This window comes from Chlorocebus sabaeus, chromosome 27, assembly GCF_047675955.1.
Source record: "Chlorocebus sabaeus isolate Y175 chromosome 27, mChlSab1.0.hap1, whole genome shotgun sequence".
Taxonomy (NCBI): domain Eukaryota; kingdom Metazoa; phylum Chordata; class Mammalia; order Primates; family Cercopithecidae; genus Chlorocebus; species Chlorocebus sabaeus.
Window position 1 is genome coordinate 2563608 of NC_132930.1, and position 18681 is coordinate 2582288.

Sequence of the window (18681 nt, forward strand, 5' to 3'; positions counted from 1 at the left end):
CCTTTGAAGAATTTTTACTATTTTTAAAAAATGTATTTGGTAGAGAAGAATCGAGTTTTGGCAGCTTTTTTCTCTTTACTCACTTGAATTTCGTTCTTAAAAGCCACTAATGTTTATTGCATGCATTGTAAACAACTAGAATTATAGGTATCTTCATTCTCACTAGGCATCACAGCACTTGCTAGAAGCTTTATAGAATGACGGTTCTATAATAATTGGATTGAAGTATAATGGTGTGAATGTATAAGACCAGTGTCTATTTTAGAGCACCCTGATTTAATAAGACATTTTATTTTATTGTTTATTTTTATTTTTTTGAGACGGAGTCTCTCTCTGTCGCCCAGGCTGGAGTGCAGTGGCGCGATCTTGGCTCACTGCGAGCTCCGCCTCCCGGGTTCATGCCATTCTCCTGCCTCAGCCTCCCGAGTAGCTGGGACTACAGGCACCCGCCACCATGCCCGGCTAATTTTTTGTGTTTTTAGTAGAGACGGGGTTTCAAAGTGTTATCCAGGATGGTCTCGATCTCCTGACCCTTGTGACCCTCGCGCCTCGGTCTCCCAAAGTGCTGGGATTACAGGCGTGAGCCACTGTGCCCGGCCTAATCAGACATTTTAATATTTAGTGTCATAGTCAGCCCTACAGTTTGAAATATTCTCTTCTGTTATCTCCCAGTCTCCTTTCTGCTTACCTAAACCCTGAATTTGTTGAATACAATCAGTGGTGGAGAGTGGTGTTTTAAAACAATCAAATCAACATATTGACTATATATCATTACTATTAAAACATTACCCAAATTGATTTTTATGTGAATGGAAAGTTTCAAATCAACATATGCATTGAATTTAATTAAAATGATGCTATTTTTATTTAGGCTGAACTAGAAGCTTTTGAAAACAGACTGAAGGGTCGTCGGAAGAAGAACAGGAAAAGAGACGAAGTGGCAGTGGAGCTGTCACTATGGCAAAAACATAAATATTATCTCCTTTCAGTGTGTGGAGCTGTGGTTGTGGTGTTTGCATGGTACATCACCCATGATGTCAATTAAAAAAAGTTTCTATCTTTTAATATAACTCAGATTGGATTTAGATAAGTTGTTAAATTTGAAATATTAGAAAATGTATATTATAGAACATGATATATATTTACATTCATCTCTGTATTCTCTTTCAGCTGTTGTTAGAAGGACAGAATGTTAAACTTTATCTTAATTAGTATGCTAGAAAGGGCAGTATAACACTGTTTAAAGTGAAAGCATGACTGAAATTGTAAAATATTTCATAAGGCTTAGAGGCAGAGTAACATGTGTTTTTTTCCATTGAGCTTCCTTGTACTAACTTAGTTTTTTCATTTAACATTTCAAACCAACACTTTAAAACATAGTTCAGATGAAACTGAGCCATATGTGCAGTAAGAGAAATATTTCTTAATGTTTTGGTTATGTATTATAGAGTACTTTTCTTGATCCTGTTAACTTTGTACTTTTTTTAAAAAGTGATTCTCTAACAGGCCCCTTAAATTGTGACATGAAGGTGTATAATTAGATTTCAGATGTTGGTTTATTAGTGAGGAATTTTTGTCAATAAATGTCATGTGGCTTGTTCTTCAGAGTATATAGTTATTTTCAACAAATACCAAGCTAGATTCCTCACATGTGGCTATTTCTTATGTAAGAAGCTTTTCACTGAAGTTGGCATGTTTCGTAAAACTTGTATGTGTCTTTTAAAAATAAGAATAAAAGGAAAATTAGTATTTATGAAGAATATGTGCTGATAACAGGGCTTATAAGCTTTATGTACTTTAGTCTCATTTCTCTTTGCCACAATCTTAAATAGATTTCAGCTGAAAATAATCAGTTCTTATGAAAACAAATGGAGAAATATCAGTAAGTCAAATGTTTGAATTATAATTCCTTTCAAATAGTTTTACTATTTATATGATTAATGTTTACATTAAAATTTTTCATACCAAATTTGTAATCTAGAATATTTATTATTAGCTAAAATATTCAGGAGCCTATAATTTTAAGTTAGGCATTAGTGTCAATGTATAAACTTCTAATACTTCATGTGGAAGACATTCATTGATGTATACCTAAAAGTATCTAAAAGTGGTAGAAATGTGTTTTAAGCAGAAGTAGGAAGTAGGATTTTAAAATTTTGCTGGATCTAATTCAAAATTTAGTGTCATATTCTTTTTTTTTTTTTTTTTTTTTCCTCTGTTGCACAGGCTGGAGTGCAGTGGCATGATCTCAGTTCACTGCAACCTCCACCTTCTGGGTTCAAGTGATTCTTGTGCCTCAGCCTCCCAAGTAGTGAGGATTATAGGCATGTGCCACCAAACCCAGCTAATTTTTTTTTTTTTTTTTTTTTGTATTTTTAGTAGAGATGGGGTTTTGCCACATTGGCCAGGCTGGCCTCGAACTCCTAGCCTCAAGTAATCTGCCCACTTCATCCTCCCAAAGTGCTGGGATTACAGGCATAAGCCTCCACACCTGGCCCTAAGTATTAGCTGCTGTCCAGAATTAAAGGACAGTCATTCCTTTCTTCATGGGTGTTTTGATTTTAGAATTGTTAACCTTTCCCAGTGGTAGAATTACAGGGCTGGCATTTCAGAAGCTCTAAATCAGGTACACTACACTCAAGTTATTACCTGCACTAACTGAAAGTTGAGTGTTAAGGGAACAACCGGGTGTCTACATGGAAAGTCATTTCCATCTATGCCAGAATCTTGGCCTATTAAGTGAACATGAGACCTAGTTCATATCTGTTGTTTGTAGGGCTTCTGTACTTGCTAATTTTTTTTTCCCCCTAATTTGGGGAAGAGAATTTAAGAGCAGAAGAAGGAGACTGAATGAATGGTATATGAAGTTGTTTGTTGTTTTTTCATCTTTTTGGCTAGCTCAGAGCATAATTAATTTACCCAAAGTCACACAACTATTCCTTCACTTATTCAGTCAGCAGATGTATTTCCTATATGTCAGGAACTTTCTATGTTTTGGAGATAATGGTGATCTTTCCTCCTATATTGCTAAGGCACAGACAAGCACAGGCAGGTAATAGACATAAAAAATGAACATGATTTAATGTGTAGTAAGTGGTATTCAAGAAAATAAGAGGAATGGTATAGAATGTGGTGGAAGTAGGGGGTACAAGGACACTGGCTAACCTAGAATGGTAAAATCCCTCTGAGATGGGGACATTTGAGCCGTGACCTGAATGACCTCCATTTGAAGATCTGTGAAAAATCTATATGAGAGAAAGCATTAAGTACAGAGTCCCCAGGTTGGGAAGTGCTTGGCACACCTGAGGAGCAGAAAGAAGGGCTGGTGTGGCTAGAGCCTAATGCAAGTTAAATTGAGAGGAGGATATGTCTAGGCCAGTTTATGTCATGCTTGATAGACCAGGGTAAGAAATGTAGGTTGCATTTGAGTTGCAGTGGACAGCACTGGAAAGCGTTAAACAAGGAAGAGCCTTTTTTTGGTGTTGTTTTTTTTTTAGGGACCGCTGGCTACAATATGGAGAGAAGACTATAATGGTGCAGGGACAAGTTAAGTTTTATCTAAGTAGTTATACTGATTTGTTCTGAGGGAAATAAAGTAATGCATATTGTCCTTTTAGCTTCAGTCTGAGCAAATTAGAGAAGGAATAGAAAAATTTACCAAATAGCCACTAACAATGGCCTAAGATTGTGAATGTGATGGTCTTGTTTTCCTACTTGCTTGTGGCATTAACAAAGTGTGTTAGCTTCCTATTTGAAATTTGTGGAATATGTATGTTGAAATCTTAGTTTTTCAGTTTAAACACCTTTAGGAATTGACAAACTGTTGGTTTTTCAGTCAATTTCACATCTAAATTAAATGAAAACAATCTCAAATAAGTATAATTGCTACTGAAATTGTCAAATTTTACTGAGGCAAAGCAGTGAAAACATTTGCCTTCTATAAAGAAGTTATGATGCTTGAACTTAATGGCTATGAAGGTTAAACATTTTAAATACAGATTAATCTCTGTGCTAGTGTTTAAAGAGAGATGGCATATAAGAATTTTTTGGCTCTTCATGTTATTTTAAATGCTCATGAGTAATACCAGAAACAGACTTTATTTGGAAATAGATATACAAGACAAAATTTGAAGAGATTTATTTTAAAGTGTTCCATTTTTCTTTGAGAAATATTTTTTTTCTTTGCCTAGATACCTGGCACAGTGATGAACTTAATAGAAGACTCTGTCCTCACTATGCATATGGTCTGTGTTGCGGGTTCTTCCACATAAGCAAACAGGTGAAGATTAAGCCAGGCCAAGAGAGCCGTGGGAAAGAAGGGCCACCCATGTGGGGGATCTAGCCCACTGCCAAGGGTGACTTTTTAGGGTGCTTGGACCTCATCCATCCTTTTATAATCAAGATTATTAAAACAATGGGAGATGCTGTATGCTGATCTCCAGAAGAACAAAGGATTAGTTGGGTGTTAAACCAAGAACACTAAAGGTGCAGCAGTAGCCAAAATTTTTGGTATAGGACAAAATTTTTGTCCTATATACCTATATAAATTTTGGTATAGGACCAGGTACAGGACAGTAAAGGGAAGGCTGTAAAAAGAACCTCTGAGGACCCAGGTGACTCTAGCTGTTAATGTCTGCCTGTCCTTGGATATTGGGAACTGAAGCAGATATCTAAGCTGTAGAGCTAGAGTTGACATGAGATAGCTCTGTCTCTTCTTGGGTCTGTGGAAGTTGCCGTCTTTATTAAAGAGTGGCAGTGTTTAGACCACTCTAAGACCCAAGGCTTATGAGGCAGGCTGGGGAGATTCCAGGGTGAGGAAGAAGCAAAGTACTAGCTACTACCTCCTAGAAGAGATGCGAGAATTTGGGAGTGGTGGGAGGAACTGAGAGACCCTCTGATCTCCAGCGACTTAAAGAGACAAGCAAGACCAGGTATCCACCTGCGAAGCCATTTTTTATATATTTTAGAATCTTGGCATATTGAACAAGCTCAGGTCTATTGCTTACTAAGCTTCTGTTCTTGCTAAGTTTCCAATTAGTAATTTAAGTCGTGCTGTGAAAGATTATATGCAGTTTGAAACTCCACAGTCCAGATTCATTTGAGTTAACACCCTGTATCCCATATATGTATTCTCTTAATATATCACCTAATATTTCCAAAGCCCCCCCAGTCACTTTCATCTGGTCATCCTCTATTCACAATACTTTTTCCTCATAGCACTAACTAGTACCTGTCCTCATATTAAGTGTCTGTTTATTATCTACCTCCTTCCCTGGAATGTAAACTTCATGAGGGCAGGAGTGCAGTTTCATTTATTACTATAACCTCAGAGTAGAGAAGCCTGCCTGGCCACATAGTAGATGCTAGTATTCGTTTCCTAGGGCTGCTGTAACTAATACTGTACATGAGTGACTTAAAGCAACAGAAATTTATTCTCTCACAGTTGAGGTGGCCAGAAGTCCCAAACCAAGATATAACAAATTATATCTGCAAAGCCCTTATTTCCACAGAAGGAAGGTGACATTCTGAGGTTCTGGGTGGACATTAATTTGGCAGGGAGTAGTTTGGGGACACTAACCTACCACAGTGCTCAGTAAATATTTATTGGGTGAATGAAAATTCAGAGTGTATTCTAAGATGTAAACTCCTTGGACATTTTCATCATGGTCTTCTCTTAATAATTGGTACAGAAGGTAAGGATTGGTTTGTGGTCCAAAATTTTTTAGGCTCCAGTTCTGCTTCTACCACTTTCTACTTGTGAGATCTTAGGGAAGCTATTTAAGTTTGTAAGCCTCAGTTTCTTCTGTAAAATGGTGACAATAAGAAATAACAGTAAGTGCCCAGTAAGTTTTACCTATTATGTGTCTACAACTATTTTAAAGCACTTTCTATGTGTAATCCTCATAACAGCCATATCAGGTGAGCCTATTACGCTTCTTATTTTATGACAAAGGAAACTAGATTTGTTTCAAGAATGAAAAACCCAGAGAATTATATGTCACTTTGTGAAGTGCTTGGCACATAGAACAGCTTAGCCACAATAATATAGATATGTGACTTTACCTCGTAACTTTAAGACATCTCAAATTGATTCACAAATCAGAAAAAAAGTCTGTTGTGAAGTGAGGCATCTCAGTTTTTGCACATATGATTACTGTCATTGAGGGTGTTCCGTCCCTGGGAGGACTGGGTGGGATGCTGACCAAAGGTAGGGGCATATTTAGGCAGTGAAATTGCAGTGTGAGACCCCTCTGTAGCACTAGGTGTGTGAGAGGACTACAAATAAAATTCCTTTGAAATTTCTTACGGGGTCAGATATTACCTCCTTCCCAAGACTACTATGGTATATTAGAGTAGGGGATTGATGTCCCAGAAATACTATGTACAGCAAACAGAACATTTACACAAATTGCTTTTATCAGATACTGAAAATATCAGTGGGTTAGAGTGTATTATAGTACATATGGATATGTTGTATTCCCCCTTTCGACTAAATAAACTCTCCCCTCTCTGCAACAGGTAAATTTCCAGTTTACCTGTTTCTTGCTGTTTTTATTTATTTTTTTATTTTGCAGGCTTTGCAGCTTTATATCTCAGCTGAAAATATTACATTCTAAGTCCCCAAAGCTATTCTGACATTATTTGCAAGTACTTTTTCATAGTTTACATGTTTGTGTATTTGTTTAATATATTCCACAAGACTAAAAGTCTTGGTGAGGGTAGGAACTCTGTCTAGGTTGTTCATCTGGCAGCCAGCAAACCCAAAATAAATATTAGTTGAATGAATAGCTAAATAGATGAGCCATGGGGTAGCATATCTGTTTTAGCTACTGCTTGCCTGTTATCCTCGGATGCTGCTTGCTTCTCCAAGATCTCTTTCTTGTTCTTAAATTGTCTTCAGTTGTAGTACTAAGTACTAATTTGATCTATAATGTGGTATGTGCTGAAGTTTGCTCTGTAAAATCACCGTTTCCTGAGGTATATTCAATACCTTTAATTTTTCCATAAATCTCTTCAAGGTTTGTGTGTGTTTTCTTTTAAATGATCTAACTAGTTGGATGTATTCTTGAAGTGCTAAACAATAAAAGTTTCAATAGGCTAGAAGTGTTTCTTTTTGTAAAATTATTTTAAGAAACTAGATGATGGTTGTCACTTAAAGCTGAAATGCAAATGTAGCTAGTTTTTTTAAAAGAATAATTCAAATAGGTCATTAAAGATTACTGTGAGCACACTGCATATTCTAATCAGTTTTACTATGTTTTGAGACTTCTAATAGTTTGATTCTTGACATTTTAAAAGTTTATTACAAAGAATATAAAACATCTTTACCCTCATTATATCATTACCTTCATGCAAAGAATACCTCATATATTAATTCTAGTGCTGTTGGTAACTAGAACTGGTTGGGTTTTCTTGCTAAAAGGAAGTTTAACAAATGTTTATTTTACACCATTAATGCAATTAGCTTTAGTTCTCAGAGGAACTAAAAGTGGAAAAGTGAAAAAGTGAGGGAGATTGAGTGACCCTGTCTATCTCAAATCCACTGAGTTAGCTACTTTAATTTCATAGTCCCTGTAGTACCTCCACCAGAGGGCAGAAAGTGGAAGAGAAAGGAGATGAAATAGAAACTTGTACTTGGCCTCAGAATACCTGTAGAAACCTTAGCAATTGAATCCAACCCTCACGTTATAGGTTAACTGTGACCCAGAAAGACTATGTGATTTGCTCACGGTGGATCTGTCTCTTTTGTGACAGAAAAAAAGAGATGTCTCTTCGAAGCCGCCGCTTGACACTGATCAAGGTTTGTTGTTTGGAGGGCCCATGGCAGGGACAATAGTAGGGCGATTTCTAGGTCGAACAGTAGAAAAGTAACGGCAACTAGGAAAAATTTTATTGAAAATGGAATGCGAGCGGGGTTTAGTGGATCAAAGCCGCATTCATAAGGGTTTGTTTTTTCTGCATAGGAGTTAAGTTGAGGTAATCAGAATATGATGGTTATTAGTAGTGAGGTTAAAAGGGTGTTGATCGTTAGGGCTAGTACTAGGTTGATTACTCCTTTTTGAATATTGTCAAAGCTGATTGATTGGAAGTCAATTGTACTGGTTATACTAAAAGAGTAGGACCCTCATCAATAAATAGAGATATAGAGGAGTAATCAGATAACATCTACGAAGTGTCAGTATCAAGATGCATCTCTTAGGTTCTTGATTCCCAGACTGGCGCTGCGATGATTGTGTGTGATGAGGTAGTATCTTAGTAAGAACACAATCCAGAAGTCACTGCCTCAGCTACTTTCTAGCTTGTGTAGGCTGGTTACTTCAACTCCCTGATTCTGCTTTCTTTTCTCTAAAATAAAATAATAGCTTCTTCCTCAGAGTAGTTGGTGGAACTAAAAGAATACATGTAAAGTGCTTAGTATGACACCTGCCACATAGTATGAGCTGAATTATTGTGAATTATGTTAAATTTGTCAGATACTGGTTTACAAATCTGATGTTAGAATAACATGGAATCAGTGTTTCAGTCATTTTACTATACATATGCAATATTTTCTACATTTGATCTCACTTCAGAAACAAAATACTGATTCCCCCCCTTTTACAAATGTGTATTTTCCCAGCAATAATTTTCAAGAACAAGTGCTTGGCCCATATTTTGTTGTCTCTACATGACTTTAGATAATGGGGATGGATTTATTCAATAACCTCATGAGTAATTTTCAAAATTTCCATTGAGATCTTGATTGAAATTGGATGAACAATCATTTCTAAGAAAAACCCAGTGAGGTGTCTTTCTTTGCCACATTTGACAATTGCCTTGGACTTGGTAAAGTCCAAGGCAATTACTGTGATGAGTACCTCCGGTGCCCTCCTTGACGCTGTCTTAGAAAAGGTAGCTGCTTTTGAATGACAGAAAGGCAGGAACTTTTTCGCCTTTTAGTTTCAACCTGTAGGTGCCCTCCGCAGGAAATCAGGAACTAGGTTTTTGGAAGCAGTCAGGGTAGGGTTCTCCCTTGTCCCTGCAGCCTCAGCAAAGACTCAGGCAGTCTGGCAAAAGCAGTTTCTTCAGCATACCTAACAGAAGGCAAGTTTTCATATGCCTGATGCAAATAATGCCCTCCAAACGTTAAACTTTTTTTGAGATAAACTTGTTCTTTAATTGCCAGTGCCTGCAGTTAATTTTGATTGGCTTCACTCTGGTTAAAAGAAAATGCTCTCGATGTGATATGGAAAATTTGGAGAATAGTAATTCTTTTGCTCCCAACCACTCTCACACAACTTAAACTTAATCGTCCTGTCCTTTTCTGCTGCCCTCGTTTAGTGTAAGTTTTTGGGGGAGACCAGCAGAAACTGGCTTTCCATATGCCCCTGAATAATAACTTCTTTGACTGCAAAGAGGTGGGGACGCGGAAGATCTGTCATTACGGGTTATTATGGGTGGGACCCAGAGACGGGAGTGAAGGGAGGGTGTGGTCCGCGGGTGGGATCTGTAGAGCAGACAAAAGGTGGGGCCCCTGGCCCTTAAAGTTCAGTTTGTCTCTCTTGAGCTTGGAGAAAGGCATCCGTAGTGCCTCCCAGGGGGACACGTAGAAGAGAGAAAAGCGACCAAGATAAAACTGGACAGAAGAATAAGCGAGACTTGTTCTCCATGAAACAGTCTCCTTCCCTGGCTCAGGAAGAGCGCTACCGCAGAGCCAGGTCCTCAAAGCCGGTAAGATCGATGATTCCCTGTCCTGCCGCAGCCAGGTCTTATGTCCTCTTAGTCTCGGTGAATTCAGGGTCAGCCCCTCCCTCCCCCGTCCTCTCCTCTGCCCGATGCCACCTCCTTCCCCAGCCGTAGGTGAGCTCCCGCTCTGACAGTCCCGCGTTCAGCGTCCTGCACCCAGTTCCCAGGCGCACGGCCCTGGTCCCGACCTCCACCCGGGCCGCCCGGCATCCGAGACCCTCCCAGGGTCATGGGCAGGGTTTCCTTCAGTGTTCGAGTAGGCTCGATCCAGAGACCCCGGTACCAATGCCGGGGGCGATACCACCTTTCCTGCGGAGTCCTTCCTTCGCACGGTGCCCTCCACGCGTCTAGTGGACTTGGCTGCGCACTGGCCGCACGGGAGACTGCAGATGGAGCTGTCGGAGCCAGCCCCTCGGGGATCTACAGCTTCCTCTCTGCTCCGGCGTCGCGGGCGCCTGGTGGCTGGAAGGACTGCGCAGCAGCCTTGCCTGCCCCAGACGTAAGTCCCCTTCCCCAGCTGCGCGCGCCTGGGTCTCGGTCCCTCCACAGCCCGGGTTCGCGCTGGGTTCCCCGGCCCCCAGTTGGTGCCTGGGGATCACTCGCCCTTCCTAAGCGCTGGCATCCCAGAACTGGCCCTCTTGCAGAGTGCTGGGAACTCGTAGGTCCCTGCGTGCAAACTTTCTCCGGCGTGAACCTGCCTAGGCACTGGAGCGCTGGCCGCTGGGGGCGCAGGCATTAAGCTGTAGGATTTGGCTGGCTCCGATCCAGTCCTGGGAAGGGGCAGCGTTGGCTCTCGTTCAGGAGGAGAAAGAAAGGGAAGAGCACCACGGACAGTCCTTACTGGCCTGAGTCCCCAGGAAGAGGGTCTAATTTGCGGCTGCCCCTCTCCTTCGGTGTCATTAGGGCCCTGGAATCCGCTTGCTACCGCGGGTACCAGCTGCTCCGAATCCGGGACCGACCAGTGACGATAGCTGCAGGCAGAGAGGGCAGGCTGTACCGGAGGAAGGGAGGTGGTGTCTTGTCGGATCTTACTGGGACCCAGTTCCCCAGCTTCCGTGGCGGGCACCCCACTCCTGGTACTACCTGGTCGGGGCCAGTGGATGGCGGTGTACGCGCTTTTTGCACGGCTTCCCGTTCCTGGGACCGAGCTCTGGGAGCTGTGACTATGAACTCAGCAGGGAAGCCGCGGGGGCTGGGCATTCCCAGGGAAACTGTTCCAGTAATTCATAAAGTGGAGCTTTCCAGCTTTCCTCTCGCGGGAAACTTCTGAGAACGATGCGCTGCAAAGATTGACTCCTGTACAAGACTTCGACGACTGACATATGCAGAATTGTGGCTTCTAGTTTTTATTTTAACTTTTTATTGAAAGTAACTTATCGATGGAAGCAAAACTCTGCAAAGGAACATCAGACCGCTGCCAGAAAGGGGGTGAAGTTAGGACTTACTGATGATTATTGTCCAAGGACACATTTAAGCAGATAGTTTTAAAATTAATTTTGGCATAACCCTGAGACAGTACCCTGAGACAATGAGAGAAACAATGCGTTTATAAAAAGTTACTAAACCATTTTTTTTTGTCACAGTCAAAACATTCATTCGCTTGTTTCTATTATTAGGTGCCCAGTAGTTTTGTTGTGTGAGATTGTGCTAAAAATCGGTCCTTAGATCCTGGGGCTTGAGACGTTAGAGGAGGTTCCTGGGGCTTGACAGGTTGGAGGAGATGTCTGCATAGACTCACGTGTGGGCTTGACTGACCAGGCAGGTTTTCCATAGAATGCTTTCCAGGACACCAAGAATTTCAATAGGATGAACTATTTTGGGGTTATTTGGGTGTGGAAACACATCAACCTCAAAACCTCAAGATTCTATAAGGCCTTTAAGGGAGAGAGGACTCTTTCCAGAAAGTTCCTTTCAGGGTAGGCTTACAGGACCAACGATGAAAGCCTCTGTTAACCTTCCTGTGGGTTAAAGAGACACACCAAGAATTACTCTATTAACTTCATCAAGTACATATCCAGATATAGGAACACTTTCTTAAAAGATGCAAAACTCACTCCATCAGAAACCTTCCTCATAATGCTGCAGAAATCACAATAGCAACAGCATAGACGGCAGGCATCAGTCCTTCCGCATCTTGCATTCCACAACCAGCTGTGGTTTCCTTTTGAAACGGTGGCATTCTCCACCATAGCTTCAAGTGGATTTCAGCATTTGCTAGCTCCATTGCCCAGCCAGTCCCTCAGTTGACCTCCCCCACTGTTGGGGGCAGACAGGAAGTTAGAGGAGAAGCTGAGTGGCCCAGGAGCTCCAGAGAGTCATTTTCCAAAGCCTGTACTTTCAAATCTCCATACTGTTAATGAGGTACTCCTTTGCTTATTTTTCCTCTTTTTTGCACTTCTAGCCTCTTTCAACACAAAGACTTGTGGTCTTAGGGTTTCTGAGTGTCTCCACTGCTGGGGTAATAAGAGCTCTCCGAGGAGCAGGAGAGCCACAACACTGAATTGTTGCTGAGTGTATCTGAGGGGGAAAGGTTTATTTGACCTGCTACTTCTACCTAATAAGTTATTCAACAAGTATGCATTCATACATCCTGTTAGCCCCATCACTATTCTTGGCATTCCATTTTGCTGGACCAAATGGAAAACGAGGCTGGCTGGCTAAAGGGTACTGACCTGATACTAGCTAGTTAAACATACTAGGTTCACACTAAACACTCAAGGGATTCCAAGACTTACCTGTTCCTCAGAGTCTACACACTCACGTAACGACACATACAGACACAATACACTTGTTTGTTTTATGTCTGTTCAGAGAGAGTGGAAATGGCAGACCCCTTAAGAGTGGAAGGTGCTATAGATGGCCTGCCTTGGCGGGAAGAGTAGGAGCTTTGGTGTCAGACCTCTGACTCTGCCCCTTGAAAACCGCAAGGCTCTGGGCAAGTCAAATAATCTTCTTGCTGGGCCTCAGTTTCCTTGGTCAGAAAATGGAGATGGTACTACTGACCACTGGTAGGGACACTGCAGAGTATGGAATATGTACTAGAAGTACTTTATGTAATAGTGGTATATTCCAATGAAGTTTCCCTAACCTTTTTTAAAAAAGAAACTACTTTATTGAAGTATTGGTGAGCAAAAATCCATATATATTTAATGTAAACAATGTGATAAGTTTAGAAATAAGTATACATCGATAAAACCATCACCACAATTAATGTCACAAACCTATCCATCATCTTCAAAAGTTCCCTTCTGCCATCTTTATTATTGTTATTATTATTTTGTTATAAGGACACATAAGATCTACCTGCCTAGCAAATTTTTAAGTATAGAATATAGTATTGTTAACTGCAGAAGCCATGCTGTGTAGTAGATCTCTAGGACTTATTCATCTTGCATTACTGAAACTTTATACCCTTGGTCCAATACCTCCCACACCACCATTCTACTCTCTGCTTCTATGAGTTTGACTATTTTAAGATTCCTCATTTAAGTGGGATCATGTAGTATTTGTCCTTCTGTGTCTGGCTTATTTCACTTAGCATAGTGTCCTCTAGGTTCATCTCTGTTGTAAAAAATGGTAGGATTTGTTTCTTTGTTAAGGCTGAGTAATATGCTACTGTATGTATATATATACATACAGTTTATATATACCCCATTTTTCCTTATCCATTCATCTATCAGTGAACATTAAGCTGCTCCTATGTTTTTTGCTATTGTGAATAATGCTGCAATGCACATGGGAATGCAGATGTCTTTTCAAGATCCCAATTTTAAATTCTTTGGTTACATATCTAGAAATGGGATCATATGGTAGTTCTATACTGTATGCTTGTACCATATGCTGGATCATATGATAGTTCTATTTTTAATTTTTTTGAGGAACTTCCATAATCTTTCCCATAATGGTTGCACCAATTTACATTCCCATGAACCATATACAAGAGATCCATTTTCTTGGCATCTAACACTTGTTATCTTTTGTTTTTTGATAATAGCCATCCTAACATCTTAACAGTGGTAAAGGGCTGAAATCTCTTTGTGGTTTTGATTTGTAGTTCTCTGATGATTAGTGATGTTGAGCATCTTTTCATATACTTACTGGCCATTTGTATGTCTTCTTTGGAGAAATGTCTATTTAGGTCTTTTGCCCATTTTAAAATCAGGCTATTAGCTTTTTGGCTACTGAATTGAAGGAGTTCCTTATATATGTTGGATATTAATCCTTTATCAGATATATGATTCACAAATATTTTCTCCCACTTTTTAGGTTGCCTTTTCATTTTGTTGATTATATTGTTTGCTATGCAGAAGCTTTTTAGTTTAACATAATCTTATTTGGTTATTATTGCTTTTTTTGCCTATGCTTTTGGTGTCATATCCAAGAAATTATTGCCAAGGGCAATGTCAAGATTTTCCCTTACATTTTCTTTCAGAAATTTAATGGTTTCAGGTCTTATGGTTAAGTCTTTAATCCATTTTAACTTGATTTTTGTGCATGGCATGAGATAAAGGTCCAATGTTATTCTTTTGCATATGTATAGCCAGTTTTCCCAGCACCATTTGTTGAAGACATATCTTTCCTCCATTGTATATTCTTGGCAACCCCGTCAACCATGAATGTATGGTTTTATTTCTGGGCTCTCCCTTCTGTTTGGCCATATGGCTGTTTTCATATGAGTACCATACTGTTTTGATTAGTGTAGCTTTGTAATATATTTTGAAATCAGGAAGTATGATACCTCTAGCTTTTTTTTTTCTTGCTCATAATTGCTTTGGTGATTTGTTTCCTAATCTGTTTTTACTTGAGGAACCAGTCTCATCCTAGACTTGATGAGAAATGTCTCAAGACTTTTTCCATAGGCAGTTTTCTGTGACTCTAGAGCCATGTGATGCAATGGAGTCTCTTAGCCAATTGTGGTTGTTTAAATTGAATCAACATTAAATCAAATTAAAAATTTATTTCTTCAGTCTCTTTGGGCACATCTTAAGTGCTCAGTTATTTTATAAAGCTGGTGGCAACTGTGTTGGGCAGCACAGATACATGATATGCTTCATTGCAGTATGTTCTCTCAGGCAGTTCTAGAGCTTTCTTTTGCTTGAGTGATGATATGAGAAGATTTTAGGATGATAAAAGTTTTCCTAGGCCAAGGCGCAGTGGCTCACTGGAATTATTGGGGGCTGAGCCAGACGGATCACCTGAGGTCAGGAGTTCGAGACCAGCTTGGCCAACATGGCAAAACCCCATCTCTACTGAAAATACAAAAAAATTACCAGGGTGTGGTGGCAACTGCCTGTAGTCCCAGTTACTTGGGAGGCTGAGGCAAGAGAATCGCTTAAACCCGGGAGGCAGAGGCTGCCGTGAGCTGAGATCATGCCAGTGCACTCCAGCCTGGGTAATAGAGCGAGACTCTATCTCAAAAAAAAAAAAAAAAGAAAAGAAAAGAAAAGAAAAAGTTTTCCTGTAAAGCACCTCTGTTTGCTTCTTTTTCTTTTAAAAAGTGGTTTCCTATAGCAGAATCACTTCTGTTTTCTTGAGGTCTCTTACATGGCTTAGGCATTTGTTGAATAGTAAATGGCCAGATCCATGTACAAATCACTGACAAGTGAGTATTAGTTACATAATCCTCTGAGTTCTCCCCTTCAGCCTTGATGATTTTGCTTATGTATTGTTCTTTTCCCTCCCTATGAGCTTTACGGCTGATGATTTTCCTGACTTTAGAGCAGAAACTGATACAACAGAAGAAGGCTCTTCTCCCTCCATGTGTACTCCTACATGTTGTACCATTTTTTACAAGAATGAAAGCACTATAATACTAAGTTCAGTGTTTGGGGGAAGATCCACTAAGTGTTTAATCAGGCTTAAAAACTAATACTCCACTTCACTATGTAGGACCCCTTCTTGAACTCATCCTCATTTGACAAACTATACATTTTTCTTCCATGGCCTTCCTGGTATGTGTTTCTGTGTGTTCTCTTATTATAAGAACATCAGTCATATTGGATTTAGGCTTCACCCTAATCCAGTATGACCTTGTCCTAACTAACTACAACTGCAAAGACCCTATATCCAAAGGAAGGACACATTTTGAGGTTCTCAGTGGACATATATTTTGGAGACACTATTCAACCCATTATAGATGCATAGATAGGTCAGTCTTTTTCCCTAGCTGGATTTCTTACCCTATGAAGTATATTCTGTTCCTGAGGCTTTGCTAAATCTGCTTTAGTGCAAGCACAATCTGTAATGGTTATTATTCTCACAAACAGACGATCACCATGCAGGTTGGGAGATTATGTTCTGCTAATGAGCACTTTCTACCTGGGTGTGGAATGCATGGGATGACTCACCTTGGGACTGCTGAATCAGCTGTTCTTCCCCAAGCCTGTCACTGTCCCCGGCTCTGTCTTCAGTCTCTACCCTTTCTCTTCACTCATAAAGAGCCACAGACATCCTGGAGCACTGGCTAGTCTGTTCGCCTCATTCTTGAGCCTTCTGCAATAGCATTTGGTCTGCTCTGAGCTCTGCTGAAGGGTGCCCATTAATTATGCCTTCCCCTCTGCCTGCTGGCGGTTGTCTCGATCAGCTCACCTTATAGCAGCTGTTTGCATATTTTCCTGCAATACGTTTCTACATGTCCAGACCATCAGAGCTGGTGGTGACAAATGCAGTGTCAATGCTTGATCAGGCTGGTTGGGGATCCAAGGTGGTCCTGTAGGTGATCCATCTTGTCATTTAATGTCAGTGCTGAAACTCTGTAAGAGGCTCAAGACGACATCTGTGGAGAAGGGCCAGTCAGCCAACAGGGTAGCTTAGGAGCAGGGCAGAAAATACAGAGGCGAGTTGCGAAGACCACTTTGGTGTCTCCAGCTTGTGCTTCCTTAGCCCAGGGTCTCTTCAACCCGTTAACCTTTAGGTTGACAGCACTTGAAGAGTACCTTTTGTCTGTAGCACTTGTGAGAAGTTTTAAAGTCCTATGCAGCTATGAAAGTAAGTGTCAGTGTCTCTGAAGCCACAAAAGTGTCATTCTGCTGAAGTGTCATAGATTAAGATTGACAGTACCAGGAAATCTTAATCTGGGACTCCAAGAACTTCCTGAATGGTGAAAAATACTTTTATGCATAGTTCTGTTTGAATTTTTCTGGCTATATAGCACCACAACTTCCCAAGAAGTGAAAGCCATAAGCTAGACCTCAATAGCTTTAATGTATGAGAATTCAACTACAGAGTCTGGACAAAAAGAATACATTCATCCCCTTATTCAACAAACATTTATGTGACGGGTATATTATTAGGCACTTAGGAGATATCCATGAACAAAACAGGGATTCATGCACTTGTGAAGCTTAGTTTCTAGCTAAGCAATAAACCCTAAACCACGAGTGCAGGGAGGAGAGATGAATATTTAATTAATATGAGTCATTCTACTCAGTGTCCTGGAGTAAGAGCAAAAGATGAGAGAAAGGAATCTGCCATTAGTTTCAGAACCTGGTGCCTTTTACATGTATCCTTTTTTGCAGTTCCATGTGTGATCCTGGGTTTAAAGATTGTGCCATTTTATTGTCTAACCTCAAGCCAATTAATTAATCTGGTACTCAACTGATGAGCCTGGCCTGTTCCAGCTCTGGAAAACAAAACAAAACAAAACAAAACAAAACAAAACAAAACAAAACACCATGTGGGATTTATTGACGGAAGTTACATTGGTCTCCAAAGTGACACTCTCTTAAGGCTTTTCAGGGATTAGTTTGACAGTACATAATTTTCATCTTCATGTGCCTATTTTAGAGCCTCATTCTGGGAGCAAGATGCTATTCCTCTGTAGTGTGGTTTGGAAATCAAAGCTACATTGTTTTATTTACTATTTCTCTGTCACCCTTTAAAACAGTGTTGTCCAAGTCAAGAACCATCAAAAAGGGGAGTTCAATAAGAAGTTGATACTAGGTTGCTGAAATTTTACAGAAGTTTACTTGTGTAAAATGAGGTAGTTGGACTATTTACTCTTTCAGGGTCTTTTTCCATCTAAAGGCTATAATTTTTATGTGGCAGCAGAAAATGAGCAGGACAGTGCCCCATTTTACTTTATTCTTTCTCTCTTTCCTTTCTGATAGCTGATAAGCTGGTGTGTTTTTTCCTTCCTGACACCAGATGCATGGTATCTTTCCTAACAACCACTGCTGCAACTCTCTGACGCCAACTGGGTGTCCAATAATTCAACTCAATTCTGACACATCTACCTGGAGTTAGTGTCAGATCCCACAAGACTGCCCCCACTTTAGATGACAGTTGCAAGTTCTGGGCCACCTGCACTTCTGACTGGCCAAGAATCAGGGGTTCCTGTAACTCCCTCCCTCTTCAGGTTTGATAATTTGCCCTAATGGTTTACAGAACTTAGGATGATACTTAACTCACATTCACTGGTTTATGATAAAGGATAGGAATGAACAGCCAGATAAAGAGGTGCCTAGGCTAAGGTCCAGAAGGTCCAGAAGGGTCCTGCCCCAATAGAAATATAATGTTAGCCACAGATGTAATTTAATATTGTCTAGTAGCTACACTTGAAAAAGCAAAAATAAACAGATGAATTTAAACTTAATAAGATAGCTTATTTAACTCAATAGATCCAAGATTTTATAATTTTAATATTTAATAAACATAAAAATTATTAATGAAATCTTTTACCTTCTTTTCACAACAAGACTTTAAATTTCACTACCCTTACAGCATTTCTCCACTCAAATGAGCTACATTGCACCTGCTCAATAACGACACGTAGCTAGTGTCTACAGTAGGAGAGAGTGAGATGGTCCGAATAATGACCTCCTAGAATAAACCCGCATCCTAATCCCTGAGACCTGTGAATATTATTTTATATGTCAAAAGGGACTTTGCAAATGTAATTAAATTAAGGATTTTGAGATGGCAAGATTATCTTGGATTATCTGGGAGGTCCTGATG

At 40.1% G+C, this 18681-nt stretch overlaps 2 protein-coding genes and 1 long non-coding RNA gene across 8 annotated transcripts in view; 2 read left to right on the forward strand and 1 right to left on the reverse strand.

Annotated features, from left to right (window-relative positions):
- The window catches only part of NFXL1 (nuclear transcription factor, X-box binding like 1), a 72664-nt gene extending 65563 nt beyond the window's left edge, over positions 1–7101 (forward strand). For all 4 annotated transcript variants that reach the window (XM_073012426.1, XM_008017470.3, XM_008017468.3 and 1 more), the window contains one exon: positions 872–7101. In XM_073012426.1, coding sequence (XP_072868527.1) covers positions 872–1045 — 174 coding nt within the window. In that variant the 3' untranslated portion in view covers positions 1046–7101. The remainder of the gene's footprint in view (positions 1–871) is intronic.
- LOC140710541 (uncharacterized) overlaps positions 1–16237 on the reverse strand; it is a 64785-nt gene extending 48548 nt beyond the window's left edge. The window contains exon 1 of the long non-coding RNA XR_012091610.1: positions 16074–16237. This is a non-coding gene — a long non-coding RNA (uncharacterized lncRNA). The remainder of the gene's footprint in view (positions 1–16073) is intronic.
- The window catches only part of CORIN (corin, serine peptidase), a 278248-nt gene continuing 268021 nt past the window's right edge, over positions 8455–18681 (forward strand). The window contains exon 1 of one of the 3 annotated variants that reach the window (XM_073012425.1): positions 8455–9711. In XM_073012425.1, the coding sequence (XP_072868526.1) occupies positions 9649–9711 (63 nt within the window). In that variant the 5' untranslated portion in view covers positions 8455–9648. Of the gene's footprint in view, positions 9712–9751; positions 10226–18681 lie in introns of those variants that run through there. The other 2 variants (XM_073012424.1, XM_008017472.3) reach the window with 2 other exon arrangements.